This window comes from Nerophis lumbriciformis, linkage group LG14 (genome assembly GCF_033978685.3).
Source record: "Nerophis lumbriciformis linkage group LG14, RoL_Nlum_v2.1, whole genome shotgun sequence".
NCBI classification, from domain to species: Eukaryota; Metazoa; Chordata; class Actinopteri; order Syngnathiformes; family Syngnathidae; genus Nerophis; species Nerophis lumbriciformis.
The window spans coordinates 4,721,222-4,738,260 of NC_084561.2; the positions used below are offsets into that span (position 1 = coordinate 4,721,222).

Below are 17,039 nucleotides of genomic sequence, written 5' to 3' on the forward strand. Positions count from 1 at the left end.
CACAACAGAACAAATACCCAGAAACCCTTGCAGCACTAACTCTTCCGGGACGCTACAATATACACCCCCCGCTACCCCATTTCAACACCGCCCCCCCCCCCCCCAACTCCGCCCACCAATAATGCACTTTGTGACTTCAATAATAAATATGGCATTTTTTTCCATAACTTGAGTGGATTTATTTTGTTGCATCACAACAAAATTAGGCATAATAATGTGTTAATTCCACCACTATATATATCAGTATCGCTTGATATCGGAATCGGTAATTAAGAGTTGGACAATATCGGAATATCGGCAAAAAAGCCATTATCGGACATCTCTACTCTGTACTTCTCCCTACGTCCGTTTTTAAAAAGTCATACATTTGACTTTTTGAAACCGATACTGATAATTTCCGATATTACATTTTAAAGCAATAACAAACAATCGTCACATGACTAGGTCTTGAAAGGGCAGATTAGAAGGTTCTGGACCTCATTAGAATAGAACATCCGCACCGTAACACAACATAAACACAACAGAACAAATACCCAGAAACCTTTGCAGCACTAACTCTTCCAGGACGCTACAACGGCACAAAAAGCCAAAAGGCTTGTTTCCATTGTGGTGCATGAAGTAGTGAGGTGGTTGTTGATGAAGGAAGTAATCAGACTTACATGGAGCAAAGATCCCAGCCCTGCAGTGAAAGCCAGCAGGTAGAAGACAAACCTCCAGCTGCAACAACAAACACACACAATTAGCTCCGAAGATATTTGACAAAGTAATAATGTTGTGATTTTGTCTTCATACACCGATACAATGGATTTGAAACCTGTGTGATTATTGATTAAAAAAAGCATTTACCTTTCGGAAATTATAGCTACGGATATAAATTACAGGCCAAAAGTTTGAACACACCTTCTTCTCATTCAAAGTGTTTTCTTTATTTTCATTTGCATTCTCTCCATGGGCTGAAATGGTTTTCACTTCACAGGTGTGCTCGAACCATTTTTCTCTAGTAATATTCGTACAATATTCTAGAAGTATAAAAGTCAAATAAAAAAAGTGACTTATTCAACAATATTTGCCCTAAATTCTGAATTTATTCTGGTCATTCTTTTATTATTTTTTTTAACTAAAATCATACGTTTTATCCTATATTATTGTAACCCTCCTTTATTCTTCCATACTAGCCTGACATTCAGAAACAAAGTTTCTTGTAATAAATTTAATTTAACCACATTTTTTGTACTTGTAATATTTCTCTTTTATTCTGGTAATTATGACTATTTGCTTAAAATACTACAAAAAAAAGTATATTTTACTAGTATAATTTCTACTTTATTGTAGTAATTACAACCTTAATTTCCAACAATTATAAGGTTCTGTCATGTCTGTATTATCATGTTTTGTTTTAAGTCATGTTTTGTTTAGTTTCTGTCTTTTCACTCCCTTGTCTGGTCACCATAGCAACCATTAGTTTTCACCTGTCACGTCACGCACCTGTTTCACGTTTTGAGTCACGCACCTGCTTTCACTAATCATGTCCATAGTATTTAAGTTCATTCATTTTCTGTTGTTCGTCCTGACGACCTCAACACATTTATGCTCTGTTTATGCCTGTTACTTCTGCCCATGTCAATTCCTCAAGCAACTACTTTTGTCCAAGCCAAGTAAGTTTTTGTTCCATATTTATAGTCTTTTTGGTTTCATAGTTTGTTCTCCGCCATTGTGCGTGTTTTTTGTTTGTACTTTTTTGCTATAGTCTTTTGGTTTCATAGTTTATTCTCCGCCACTGTGCGCGCTTTCATTTATTCCTTTTTTTTGATAATAATAAATCATGTACCTTCATTCCTGTCTAGCACGAGCCAACTTTCCGTTGCATCCTGGAAAAGCACACACCCCGGACCAAGTCATGACAGGTTCCTTGTAATGTTTTTAAATTAATCCAGTAAATATGACTTTATTCCCCTAAAATCAGACCATTTTTTCTAGTAACATATACCTTATTCAAGAAATTATGACCTCATTTGCCTAAAATAATACAATTTTATTTTAGGTGTGTCCAAACTTTTGGCTTGTACTGTAAGTTCAGGGCAAAAGTGTGGACACACCTTCTCATTTAATGTGTTTTCTTTATTTTCATGACTATTTACATTGTAGATTGTCACATCAAAACTATGACTGAACACATGTGGAGTTATGGACTTAACAAAAAAAAAGGGGAAATAACTGAAAGCATGTTTTATATTCTAGTTTCTTCAAAATAGCCACCCTTTGCTCTGATTACTGCTTTGCACACTCTTGGCATTCTCTCCATGAGCTGAAATGGTTTTCACTTCACAGGTGTGCTTGAAGCATTTTTCTCTAGTAATATTCGTACAATATTCTAGAAGTATAAAAGTCAAATTAAAAAAGTGACTTATTCAACAATATTTGCCCTAAATTCTGAATTTATTCTGGTCATTCTTTTATTATTATTTTAACTAAAATCATACGTTTTATCCTATATTATTGTAATCCTCCTTTATTCTTCCATACTAGCCTGACATTCAGAAACAAAGTTTCTTGTAATAAATTTAATTTAACCACATTTTTTGTACTTGTAATATTTCTCTTTTATTCTGGTAATTATGACTATTTGCTTAAAATACTACAAAAAAAAGTATATTTTACTACTATAATTTCTACTTTATTGTAGTAATTACAACCTTAATTTCCAACAATTATAAGGTTCTGTCATGTCTGTATTATCATGTTTTGTTTTAAGTCATGTTTTGTTTAATTTCTGTCTTTTCACTCCCTTGTCTGGTCACCATAGCAACCATTAGTTTTCACCTGTCACGTCACGCACCTGTTTCACGTTTTGAGTCACGCACCTGCTTTCACTAATCATGTCCATAGTATTTAAGTTCATTCATTTTCTGTTGTTCGTCCTGACGACCTCAACACATTTATGCTCTGTTTATGCTTGTTACTTCTGCCCATGTCAATTCCTCAAGCAACTACTTTTGTCCAAGCCAAGTAAGTTTTTGTTCCATATTTATAGTCTTTTTGGTTTCATAGTTTGTTCTCCGCCATTGTGCGTGTTTTTTGTTTGTACTTTTTTGCTATAGTCTTTTGGTTTCATAGTTTATTCTCCGCCACTGTGCGCGCTTTCATTTATTCCTTTTTTTTGATAATAATAAATCATGTACCTTCATTCCCGTCTAGCACGAGCCAACTTTCCGTTGCATCCTGGAAAAGCACACACCCCGGACCAAGTCATGACAGGTTCCTTGTAATGTTTTTAAATTAATCCAGTAAATATGACTTTATTCCCCTAAAATCAGACCTTTTTTTCTAGTAACATATACCTTATTCAAGAAATTATGACCTCATTTGCCTAAAATAATACAATTTTATTTTAGGTGTGTCCAAACTTTTGGCTTGTACTGTAAGTTCAGGGCAAAAGTGTGGACACACTTTCTCATTTAATGTGTTTTCTTTATTTTCATGACTATTTACATTGTAGATTGTCACATCAAAACTATGAATGAACACATGTGGGGTTATGTACTTCACAAAAAAAGGGTGAAATGACTAAAAACTTGTTTTATTTTCTAGTTTCTTCAAAATAGCCACCCTTTGCTCTGATTACTGCTTTGCACACGCTTGGCATTCTCTCCATGAGCTGAAATGGTTTTCACTTCACAGGTGTGCTTGAACCATTTTTCTCTAGTAATATTCGTACAATATTCTAGAAGTATAAAAGTCAAATAAAAAAGTGACTTATTCAACAATATTTGCCCTAAATTCTGAATTTATTCTGGTCATTCTTTTATTTACTTTTAACTAAAATCATACGTTTTATCCTATATTATTGTAATCCTCCTTTATTCTTCCATACTAGCCTGACATTCAGAAACAAAGTTTCTTGTAATAAATTTAATTTAACCACATTTTTTGTACTTGTAATATTTCTCTTTTATTCTGGTAATTATGACTATTTGCTTAAAATACTACAAAAAAAAGTATATTTTACTAGTATAATTTCTACTTTATTGTAGTAATTACAACCTTAATTTCCAACAATTATAAGGTTCTGTCATGTCTGTATTATCATGTTTTGTTTTAAGTCATGTTTTGTTTAGTTTCTGTCTTTTCACTCCCTTGTCTGGTCACCATAGCAACCATTAGTTTTCACCTGTCACGTCACGCACCTGTTTCACGTTTTGAGTCACGCACCTGCTTTCACTAATCATGTCCATAGTATTTAAGTTCATTCATTTTCTGTTGTTCGTCCTGACGACCTCAACACATTTATGCTCTGTTTATGCCTGTTACTTCTGCCCATGTCAATTCCTCAAGCAACTACTTTTGTCCAAGCCAAGTAAGTTTTTGTTCCATATTTATAGTCTTTTTGGTTTCATAGTTTGTTCTCCGCCATTGTGCGTGTTTTTTGTTTGTACTTTTTTGCTATAGTCTTTTGGTTTCATAGTTTATTCTCCGCCACTGTGCGCGCTTTCATTTATTCCTTTTTTTTGATAATAATAAATCATGTACCTTCATTCCCGTCTAGCACGAGCCAACTTTCCGTTGCATCCTGGAAAAGCACACACCCCGGACCAAGTCATGACAGGTTCCTTGTAATGTTTTTAAATTAATCCAGTAAATATGACTTTATTCCCCTAAAATCAGACCATTTTTTCTAGTAACATATACCTTATTCAAGAAATTATGACCTCATTTGCCTAAAATAATACAATTTTATTTTAGGTGTGTCCAAACTTTTGGCTTGTACTGTAAGTTCAGGGCAAAACTGTGGACACACCTTCTCATTTAATGTGTTTTCTTTATTTTCATGACTATTTACATTGTAGATTGTCACATCAAAACTATGAATGAACACATGTGGAGTTATGTACTTAACAAAAAAAAGGGGAAATAACTGAAAGCATGTTTTATATTCTAGTTTCTTCAAAATAGCCACCCTTTGCTCTGATTACTGCTTTGCACACTCTTGGCATTCTCTCCATGAGCTGAAATGGTTTTCACTTCACAGGTGTGCTTGAACCATTTTTCTCTAGTAATATTCGTACAATATTCTAGAAGTATAAAAGTCAAATAAAAAAAGTGACTTATTCAACAATATTTGCCCTAAATTCTGAATTTATTCTGGTCATTCTTTTATTTTTTTTTAAACTAAAATCATACATTTTATCCTAAATTATTGTAATCCTCCTTTATTCTTCCATACTAGCCTGACATTCAAAAACAAAGTTTCTTGTAATAAATTTAATTTATGCTGGCAATTAAGACTTAAATTAACCACATTTTTTCTACTTGTAATATTTCTCTTTTATTCTGGTAATTATGACTATTTGCTTAAAATACTACAAAAAAAAGTATATTTTACTAGTATAATTTCTACTTTATTGTAGTAATTACAACCTAAATTTCGAACAATAATAAGGTTGTTCTTACTTGTAATGTTTTTAAATTAATCCAGTAATTATGACTTTATTCCCCTAAAATCAAACCATTTTTTCTAGTATCATATACTTATTCAAGAAATTATGACCTCATTTGCCTAAAATAATACAATTTTATTTTAGGTGCCTCCAAACTTTTGGCTTGTGCAAAAGTTTGGACAAACCTTCTCACTCAATGTGTTTTCTTTATTTTCATGACTATTCACATTGTAGATTGTCACATCAACACTATGACACCTGTGAAGTGAAAACCATTTCAGGTGACTACCTCTTGAAGCCCATGGAGAGAATGCCAAGAGTGTACAACAATTTTTTTTTTGGAAGAAACTCGAATATAAAACATGTTTTCAGTTATTTCACTTTTTTTGTGAAGTACATAACTCCACATGTGTTCATTCATAGTTTTGATGTGACAATCTACAATGTAAATAGTCATGAAAATAAAGAAAACACATTGAAATGAGAAGGTTTGTCTGAACTTTTAGACTTAGACTTCCTTTTTATTGTCATTCAAATTTGAACTTTACAGCACAGATAAGAACGAAATTTCGTTACATAAGCTCATGGTAGTGCAGGATAAAACAGCAATAAGGTGCATATATAAATAAATAAATATATATAAATAATATATATATATATATATATATATATATATATATATATATATATAAAGTAAATAAATATATACAAATAAATAGATTACTGTACAGATAAATATATTGCACTTTTTCACATGCGTCCACATTTATGGATGTATGTTATATTGTCTTTTTTATTCCAGCCAGTTAATCCATTTTGGGGGGAGTTGAGGGCATAATTTAATTTTGCCCTGAATTTACAGTACAAGCCAAAATGTAATGATTGATGCACTTTTAATGATTTTTAATGATTTAATGATTGATGCACTTTTTTTTTTTTTAATGATTGATGCACTTTTTCACATGCGTCCACATTTATGGATGTATGTTATATTGTCTTTTTTTATTCCAGCGAGTTAATCCATTTTGGGGGTAGTTGAGGGGATAATTTAATTTTGCCCTGAATTTACAGTACAAGCCAACATTTTGGATACACCTGAAATAAAATTGTACTATTTTAGGCAAATGAGGTCATAATTTCTTGAATAAGGTATATGTTACTAGAAGAAAATGGTCTGATTTTAGGGGAATAAAGTCATAATTACTGGATTAATTTACAATTAATTACAATTATATATTATAATTGTTGGAAATTCAAGTTGTAATTACTACAATAAAGTAGAAATTATACTAGAATTTTTTTTTAGGATTTTAGGCAAATAGTCTTAATTACCAGAATAAAAGAGAAATATTACAAGTAGAATTTTTTTTGTTAATTTATAGAGATGTCCGATAATACCGGCCTGCCGATATTATCGGCCGATAAATGCGTTAAAATGTAATATCAGAAATTATCGGTATCATTTTTTTAATTATCAGTATCGTTTTTTTCTTGTTTTTTTTATTAAATCAACATAAAAAACACAAGATACACTTACAATTAGTGCACCAACCCAAAAAAACCCTCCTTCCCCCGTTTACACTCATTCACACAAAAGGGCTGTTTCTTTCTGTTATTAATATTCTGGTTCCTACATTATATATCAATATATATCTGTCATGTCTGTGTGATCATGTTTTGTTTTAGTAATGTTCGGTTTAAATTTTGGACTTTTTGTGCACTTTTGTTTTGTTTTGTCACCATAGCAACCATTAGTTTCACCTGTCACGTCACGCACCTGTTCCACGTTTGGACTCATTGTGCACTCTTGTCACCATAGCAACCATTAGTTTTCACCTGTCACGTCACGCACCTGTTTCACGTTTTGAGTCACGCACCTGCTTTCACTAATCATGTCCATAGTATTTAAGTTCATTCATTTTCTGTTGTTCGGTCTGACGACCTACTGTCATGACTTGATCTTGGGAGTTTGCTTTTCCAGGATGCAACGGAAAGTTGGCACGGGCGAGACGGGAATGGAGGTACATGATTTATTTATATTTATCAAAATAAAGGAATAAATGAAAGCGCGCACAGTGGCGGAGAATAAACTATGAAAAACAAAAAGACTATAAACATGGAACCAAAACTTACTGTGACAAGGGACATGAAGCAGGATCATAGAGGAATGGACAGAGCATAAATGTGGTGCGGTATGGGGTGCGAGGTCGTCAGAAAAAAAAACTGAAAAACACTGAACTTAAATACTACGGACATGATTAACGAAAACAGGTGCGTGACTCAAGACGTGAAACAGGTGCGTGACGTGACAGGTGAAAACTAATGGTTGCTATGGTGACCAGACAAGGGAGTGAAAAGACAGAAACTAAACAAAACATGACTTAAAACAAAACATGATAATACAGACATGACAATATCCACTAATAGTACTAACCTTTAACACTTAATTTGACTCATTTTCATTAATTACTAGTTTCTATGTAACTGTTTTTATATTGTTTTACTTTGTTTTTATTCAATAATTTTTTTTAAATTTATTTATCTTATTTTATTAATTTTTTTAAAAGTACCTTATCTTCACCATACCTGGTTGTCCAAATTAAACGTAATAATGTGTTAATTCCACGACTGTATATATCGGTTGATATCGGTATCGGTAATTAAAGAGTTGGACAATATCGGAATATCGGCAAAAAGCCATTATCGGACATCCCTATTAATTTAAGTCATAATTGCCAGCATAAATTAAATCCGATACTTGCTTTTTTTGCTGATATCGAACCAGTATTTGATAGCAATATTGATTTGGGACACCCTTCATATAGATAAATAGATAGACTTTTATCCATCCCACATTGGGAAATGTTTTTGTTTACAGTTCAGGATTTATAAACATTAACAGAAATAAAAGGTATTGAAAAAATACAAATTAGTACTTAATAATACATAATACGATTGCACTATATATACATACAAATTCAACCAAAATTAAAGCTGCAAGCAGCATTGGTCGGGCCCGCGTATTTGGCAGGAGCTAGTCCTAACTGTCCCAATACTTTTGTCCAGTGATAGTCATAAGTGTCCCAATACTTTTGTCTACTTTTAGTCTGAAGTGTCCCAAGACTTTTGTCTAGTGTACCTACCTTGTCTGCATTGTGTGGGCACGTTGGTGCTTCCTGCTTTTAAGCAGCCATCTTAAAAAAACAGCAGTGCAGCGGGTCTTTGAAGGGTCATAAAATCAAAACTGGAGCAGTTAGAAAACAATTCTGTCATTGTAATCACAAGAGTTCAATCTCTCTCCTGTGTTAGTTTGAAGGCGAAATGACAAACGCGCTCAGAAGAGATCGTTTTTGAAGGAAGGTGACCGGTTTGTACAAAAAATTTGTTTTGAAGGGGGAATAGCAAACTTCCTGTTGATTTTTGCTGGGGGTTGTCAATTTATGAAATGTAGGTCTAAGTGAGACCTACATAGAGGTTTTTGTTTCATGTCTCTCCGACCTTCCCAGTGGGAGTTACAGGCAGTTTTGTCATTTTGTTTCTTCCGAGGAGCAGTTTTTTTTTGCGTTTTATTAAAAAATTGCAGTAGAGCGCAATTTTGAGATTTGGGGTTAGGTTTTGTTTTAGATCGCAATGTTTGCCAGTCCTGATGTGTGCGTTCAGTTTGGTGAGTTTTGAAGCATGTTAAGGGGGTCAAATTACAGCTCAAAGAGGCAAAAGTGACTGTTTTTAGTACTTTTTTGTCTTGAAGGGGGAATTGCCATGCGGGCCCTAAAAACACTATCTTAGTAGGTTAACAATCCTGAGAAGCAGGAAGTTACCTTACTAACTTACTACATCCCTAGAAAAAATGTGATCCGGCTATATTTGATGCAACATTTGTAAGAAGTCTGAAAGCCAATTCAATCCTTTCCTTTCTCGCCCGTCTCGTGTTTCAAATCCACCGCGGTGATGACGCAGGAGAGGACCCGATTCAAACCCACGTGGCCTCGCAGAACTTCTTGGTGTTGGTGGGTCGGTCCTGGTTTCGCCTGTGCCGGAACCAGGTGAGGACCTGTGCCTGGGAGAGTCCACACTGCTTGCCTAGGAAGGCCACTTCACTCTGAGGGGGAACAAACACGCCATTAAAGCATCCCAGCAGGCACCAGACATTGATACAACGTTGTTTATACGTACGTGTCCTTTAAAACGGACTCTGAAACAACAGTGCAAAATAGTTGTATTTGTCAATTGTGACAACGTTGGTGTCTAACGTTGAATCCACAATGTAGTTTGGAAAATGACCAAAATTCAATGGTCAAATCAACGTCAGAACCCAACATTGATTAAACGTTGTCAAAAAGCATGTTGTTTCAACGTCATATTTGGGTTATAAAATATTGGTTGGAAAATGACCAAATTTCAATGGTCAAATCAACGTCACAATCCAACAGTGAATTAACGTTGTAAAAAAGCATGTTGTTTCAACGTTATGTTTGGGTTGTAGAATATTGGTTGGAGAATGATCAAATGTCATATTTGGGTTGGAAAATGACCAAATTTCAAAGGTCAAATCAACGTCACAATCCAACATTGAATTAACGTTGTTAAAAAGCATGTTGTTTCAACGTCATATTTGGGTTGTAGAATATTGAATTTTTTCAAGGTTAAACGTTTTTTTCAAGGTAAAAAATGTTTTTCAAGGTAAAAAATGATTTTCTAGGTAAAAAATGATTTTCAAAGAAAAAAATGATTTTTAAGGTACAAAAAAATTTTCAAGGTAATTTTTTTTTTCAAGGTTAAAAATGATTTTCAAGGTAAAAAATGATTTTCAAGGTAAAAAATGATTTTCAAAGAAAAAAATGATTTTCAAGGTAAAAAAATGATTTTCAAAGAAAAATATGATTTTCAAGGTAAAAAAAATTTTTCAAGGTAATTTTTTTTTTCAAGGTTAAAAATGATTTTCAAGGTAAAAAATGATTTTCAAGGTAAAAAATGATTTTCAAAGAAAAAAATGATTTTCAAGGTAAAAAAAAATTTTCAAGGTAATTTTTTTTTTCAAGGTTAAAAATGATTTTTAAGGTAAAAAAAATGATTTTCAAGGTAAAAAATTATTTTCAAGGTTAAAAATGATTTTCAAAGTAAAAAAAGATTTTCAAGGTTAAAAATGATTTTCAAGGTAAAAAAAAAAAGATTTTCAAGGTAAAAAATGATTTTCAAGGTCAAAAATGATTTTCAAGGTAAAAAAAAAGATTTTCAAGGTAAAATGTTTTTTTCAAGGTTAAAAATGATGTTCAAGGTAAAAAAAAAAATATTTTCAAGTTAAAAAAAAAATTTCAAGGTAAAAAAAATGATTTTCAAGGTAAAAATTTTTTTCAAGGTAAAATGTTTTTTTCAAGGTAAAAAAAATGATTTTCAAGGTAAAAAATGATTTTCAAGGTAAAAAAATCTTTCAAGGTAAAATGTTTTTTTCAAGGTAAAAAAAATGATTTTCAAGGTAAAAAATGATTTTCATTTTTTTTTTTTTTTTTTTAAATCAACGTCAAAATCCAACATTGAATTAACGTTGTTAAAAAGCATGTTGTTTCAAGGTCATATTTGGGTTGGAAAATGACCAAATTTCAATGGTCAAATCAACGTCAAAATCCAACATTGAATTAACGTTGTCAAAAAGCATGTTGTTTCAACGTCGTATTTGGGTTGTAGAATATTGGTTGGAGAATGATCAAATGTCAATGGTCAAATCAATGTCAGAATCTGACATTGAATAAACGTTGTCAAAAAGCATGTTGTTTCAACATCGTATTTGGGTTGGGAAATGACCAAAATTCAATGGTCAGAACCCAACATTGATTAAACGTTGTTAAAAAGCATGTTGTTTCAACGTTGTATTTGTGTTGTTGAATATTGGCTGGAAAATGACCACATTTCAATGGTCAAATCAACGTCACAACCTGACATTGAATAAACGTTGTAAAAAAGCATGTTGTTTCAATGTTATGTTTGAGTCTTCAAATTTTGGTTGTGAAATGACCAAATTTCAATGGTCAAATCAACGTCAGAACCCAACATGGAATAAACGTTGTCAAAAAGCATGTTGTTTCAACGTTGTATTTGTGTTATAAAATATTGGTTGGAAAATGACCAAATTTCAAAGGTCAAATCAACGTCACAATCCAATAGTGAATTAACGTTGTAAAAAAGCATGTTGTTTCAACGTTATGTTTGGGTTGTAGAATATTGGTTGGAGAATGATCAAATGTCATATTTGGGTTGGAAAATGACCAAATTTCAATGGTCAAATCAACGTCAAAATCCAACATTGAATTAACGTTGTTAAAAAGCATGTTGTTTCAACGTCATATTTGGGTTGTAGAATATTGAATTTTTTCAAGGTTACATTTTTTTTTCAAGGTAAAAATGATTTTCAAGGTAGAAAATGATTTTCAAGGTAAAAAATGATTTTTAAAGAAAAAAATGATTTTCAAGGTAAAAAATTTTTTTCAAGGTACATTTTTTTTTCCAAGGTTAAAAATGATTTTCAAGGTAAAAAAAATGATTTTCAAGGTAAAAAATGATTTTCAAGGTTAAAAATGATTTTCAAGGTCAAAAATGATTTTCAAGGTAAAAAAAAGGATTTTCAAGGTAAAATGTTTTTTTCAAGGTTAAAAATGATTTTTCAAGGTAAAAAAATGATTTTCAGGGTAAAAAAGAAATTTTTAAGGTAAAAAAAATTTTTCAAGGTAAAAAAATGATTTTCAAGGTAAAGAATTTTTTCAAGGTAACATTTTTTTTTCAAGGTAAAAAAATGATTTTCAAGGTAAAAAATGATTTTCAAGGTAAAAAATGATTTTCAAGGTAAAAAATTATTTTCAAGGTAAAAAATTATTTTCAAAGAAAAACATTATTTTCAAGGTAAAAAAAATTTTCAAGGTAATTTTTTTTTTCAAGGTTAAAAATGATTTTCAAGGTAAAAAAAAAGATTTTCAAGGTAAAAAATTATTTTCAAGGTTAAAAATGATTTTCAAGGTAAAAAAAAAAGATTTTCAAGGTAAAAAAAGATTTTCAAGGTCAAAAATGATTTTCAAGGTAAAAAAAAAGATTTTCAAGGTAAACATTTTTTTTTCAAGGTAAAAAAATGATTTTCAAGGTAAAAAATGATTTTCAATTTTTTTTTTTTTTTTTTAAATCAACGTCAAAATCCAACATTGAATTAACGTTGTTAAAAAGCATGTTGTTTCAAGGTCATATTTGGGTTGGAAAATGACCAAATTTCAATGGTCAAATCAACGTCAAAATCCAACATTGAATTAACGTTGTCAAAAAGCATGTTGTTTCAACGTCGTATTTGGGTTGTAGAATATTGGTTGGAGAATGATCAAATGTCAATGGTCAAATCAATGTCAGAATCTGACATTGAATAAACGTTGTCAAAAAATATGTTGTTTCAACATCGTATTTGGGTTGGGAAATGACCAAAATTCAATGGTCAGAACCCAACATTGATTAAACGTTAAAAAGCATGTTGTTTCAACGTCGTATTTGTGTTGTAGAATATTGGTTGGGAAATGACCAAATTTCAATGGTCAAATCAACGTCAGAACCCAACATTGATTAAACGTTGTCAAAAAGCATGTTGTTTCAACGTTGTATTTGTGTTGTTGAATATTGGCTGGAAAATGACCACATTTCAATGGTCAAATCAACGTCACAACCTGACATTGAATTAACGTTGTAAAAAAGCATGTTGTTTCAATGTTATGTTTGAGTCTTCGAATTTTGGTTGGGAAATGACCAAATTTCAATGGTCAAATCAACGTCAGAACCCAACATGGAATAAACGTTGTCAAAAAGGATGTTGTTTCAACGTTGTATTTGTGTTATAAAATATTGGTTGGAAAATGACCAAATTTCAAAGGTCAAATTAACGTCACAATCCAACAGTGAATTAACGTTGTAAAAAAGCCTGTTGTTTCAACGTTATGTTTGGGTTGGAGAATATTGGTTGGAGAATGATCAAATGTCATATTTGGGTTGGAAAATGACCAAATTTCAATGGTCAAATCAACGTCAAAATCCAACATTGAATTAACGTTGTTAAAAAGCATGTTGTTTCAACGTCATATTTGGGTTGTAGAATATTGAATTTTTTCAAGGTAACATTTTTTTTTCAAGGTAAAAAATGATTTTCTAGGTAAAAAATGATTTTCAAAGAAAAAAATGATTTTCAAGGTAAAAAATGATTTTCAAAGAAAAAAATGATTTTCAAGGTAAAAAATGATTTTCAAGGTTAAAAATGATTTTCAAGGTAAAAAATGATTTTCAAGGTTAAAAATGATTTTCAAGGTAAAAAAAATGATTTTCAAGGTAACATTTTTTTTCAAGGTTAAAAATGACTTTCAAGGTAAAAAAATGATTTTCAAGGTAAAAAAAAATTTTCAAGGTAAAAAAAAATTTTCAAGGTAAAAAAAATTTTCAAGGTAAAATTTTTTTTCAAGGTAAAAAAATGATTTTCAAGGTAAAAAATGATTTTCAAATGTTTTTAATTTTTTAAATCAACGTCAAAATCCAACATTGAATTAACGTTGTTAAAAAGCATGTTGTTTCAAGGTCATATTTGGGTTGGAAAATGACCAAATTTCAATGGTCAAATCAACGTCAAAATTCAACATTGAATTAACGTTGTTAAAAAGCATGTTGTTTCAATGTCATATTTGGGTTGTAGAATATTGAATTTTTTCAAGGTAAAAATTTTTTTTCAAGGTAAAAAATGATTTTCTAGGTAAAAAATGATTTTCAAAGAAAAAAATGATTTTCAAGGTAAAAAAAAATTTTCAAGGTAAAAAAAATTTTCAAGGTAAAATTTTTTTTCAAGGTAAAAAAATGATTTTCAAGGTAAAAAATGATTTTCAAATGTTTTTAATTTTTTAAATCAACGTCAAAATCCAACATTGAATTAACGTTGTTAAAAAGCATGTTGTTTCAAGGTCATATTTGGGTTGGAAAATGACCAAATTTCAATGGTCAAATCAACGTCAAAATTCAACATTGAATTAACGTTGTTAAAAAGCATGTTGTTTCAATGTCATATTTGGGTTGTAGAATATTGAATTTTTTCAAGGTAAAAATTTTTTTTCAAGGTAAAAAATGATTTTCTAGGTAAAAAATGATTTTCAAAGAAAAAAATGATTTTCAAGGTAAAAAAAAATTTTCAAGGTAAAATTTTTTTTTCAAGGTTAAAAATGATTTTCAAGGTAAAAAAATGATTTTCAAGGTAAAAAATGATTTTCAAGGTAAAAAAATTATTTTCGAGGTAAAAAATGATTTTCAAGGTTAAAAATAATTTTCAAGGTAAAAAATGATTTTCAAGGTTAAAAATTATTTTCAAGGTAAAAAAATGATTTTCAAGGCAAACATTTTTTTTCAAGGTTAAAAAAAATTTTCAAGGTACATTTTTTTTTTTTCAAGGTAAAAAAATGATTTTCAAGGTAAAAAATGATTTTCAAATTTTTTTTATTTTTTAAATCAACGTCAAAATCCAACATTGAATTAACGTTGTTAAAAAGCATGTTGTTTCAAGGTCATATTTGGGTTGGAAAATGACCAAATTTCAATGGTCAAATCAACGTCAAAATTCAACATTGAATTAACGTTGTTAAAAAGTATTTTGTTTCAACGTCATATTTGGGTTGTAGAATATTGAATTTTTTCAAGGTTAAATTTTTTTTTCAAGGTAAAAAATGATTTTCTAGGTAAAAAATGATTTTCAAAGAAAAAAATGATTCTCAAGGTAAAAAATGATTTTCAAAGAAAAAAATGATTTTCAAGGTAAAAAAAATTTTCAAGGTAAATTTTTTTTTTCAAGGTTAAAAATGATTTTCAAGGTAAAAAATGATTTTCAAGGTTAAAAATGATTTTCAAGGTAAAAAAAATGATTTTCAAGGTAAAATTTTTTTTCAAGGTTAAAAATGATTTTCAAGGTAAAAAATGATTTTCAAGTTAAAAAAAAATTTTCAAGGTAAAAAAAATTATTTTCAAGGTAAAAAAAATGATTTTCAAGGTAAAATTTTTTTTCAAGGTAACATTTTTTTTTCAAGGTAAAAAAATGATTTTCAAGGTAAAAAACGATTTTCAAAATTTTTTAATTTTTTAAATCAACGTCAAAATCTAACATTGAATTAACGTTGTTAAAAAGCATGTTGTTTCAACGTCATATTTGGGTTGTAGAATATTGAATTTTTTCAAGGTAAAAATTTTTTTTCAAGGTAAAAAATGATTTTCTAGGTAAAAAATGATTTTCAAAGAAAAAAAAGATTTTCAAGGTAAAAAAAAATGTTCAAGGTAAATTTTTTTTTTCAAGGTTAAAAATGATTTTCAAGGTAAAAAAATGATTTTCAAGGTAAACATTTTTTTTTCAAGGTTAAAAATGATTTTCAAGGTACAAAAATGATTTTCAAGGTAAAAAAAAATTTCTAGGTACATTTTTTTTTTCAAGGTAAAAAAAATGATTTTCAAGGTAAAAAATGATTTTCAATTTTTTTTTATTTTTTAAATCAACGTCAAAATCCAACATTGAATTAACGTTGTTAAAAAGCATGTTGTTTCAAGGTCATATTTGGGTTGGAAAATGACGACATTTCAATGGTCAAATCAACGTCAAAATCCAACATTGAATTAACGTTGTTAAAAAGCATGTTGTTTCAACGTCATATTTGGGTTGTAGAATATTGAATTTTTTCAAGGTAAAAAATTTTTTTCAAGGTAAAAAATGATTTTCTAGGTAAAAAATGATTTTCAAAGAAAAAAATGATTTTCAAGGTAAAAAATGATTTTCAAAGAAAAAAATGATTTTCAAGGTAAAAAAAAATTTTCAAGGTAAATTTTTTTTTTCAAGGTTAAAAATGATTTTCAAGTTAAAAAAATGATTATCAAGGTAAAAAATGATTTTCAAGGTTAAAAATGATTTTCAAGGTAAAAAATTATTTTCAAGGTTAAAAATTATTTTCAAGGTAAAAAATGATTTTCAAGGTTAAAAATGATTTTCAAGGTAAAAAATGATTTTCAAGGTTAAAAATGATTTTCAAGGTAAAAAATGATTTTCAAGGTTAAAAATGATTTTCAAGGTAAAAAATGATTTTCAAGGTTAAAAATGATTTTCAAGGTAAAAAAATGATTTTCAAGGTAAAATTTATTTTTCAAGGTTAAAAACAATTTTCAAGGTAAAAAAAATGATTTTCAAGTTAAAAAAAAAATTTCAAGGTAAAAAAAATTTTCAAGGTAAAATATTTTTTTCAAGGTAAAAAAATGATTTTCAAGGTAAAAAAAATGATTTTCAAGGTGAAAAAAATTTTCAAGGTAAAATATTTTTTTCAAGGTAAAAAAAATGATTTTCAAGGTACAAAATGATTTTCAAATTTTTTTAATTTTTTAAATCAACGTCAAAATCCAACATTGAATTAACATTGTTAAAAAGCATGTTGTTTCAACGTCATATTTGGGTTGTAGAATATTGGTTGGAGAATGATCAAATGTCAATGGTCAAATCAATGTCAGAATCTGTCTCATCCTGGCTCATTATGCAAGGCAGCAATTATTCCACCTGGTCGACCGACATTTCTGTTGCCGTCT

At 29.8% G+C, this 17,039-nt stretch overlaps 1 protein-coding gene and 1 long non-coding RNA gene across 2 annotated transcripts in view; one reads left to right on the forward strand and one right to left on the reverse strand.

Moving 5' to 3' along the window:
* The window catches only part of LOC133616671 (uncharacterized), a 76,207-nt gene extending 66,516 nt beyond the window's left edge, over positions 1-9,691 (forward strand). Inside the window, exon 4 of the long non-coding RNA XR_009816890.2 lies at positions 9,428-9,691. This is a non-coding gene — a long non-coding RNA (uncharacterized lncRNA). The remainder of the gene's footprint in view (positions 1-9,427) is intronic.
* The window catches only part of cers4a (ceramide synthase 4a), a 93,289-nt gene that overhangs the window by 35,099 nt on the left and 41,151 nt on the right, over positions 1-17,039 (reverse strand). The window contains exons 3-4 of the mRNA XM_061976202.2: positions 9,416-9,534; positions 660-717 (exon numbers count right to left, since the gene is read on the reverse strand). Coding sequence (XP_061832186.1) covers positions 660-717; positions 9,416-9,534 — 177 coding nt within the window. The remainder of the gene's footprint in view (positions 1-659; positions 718-9,415; positions 9,535-17,039) is intronic.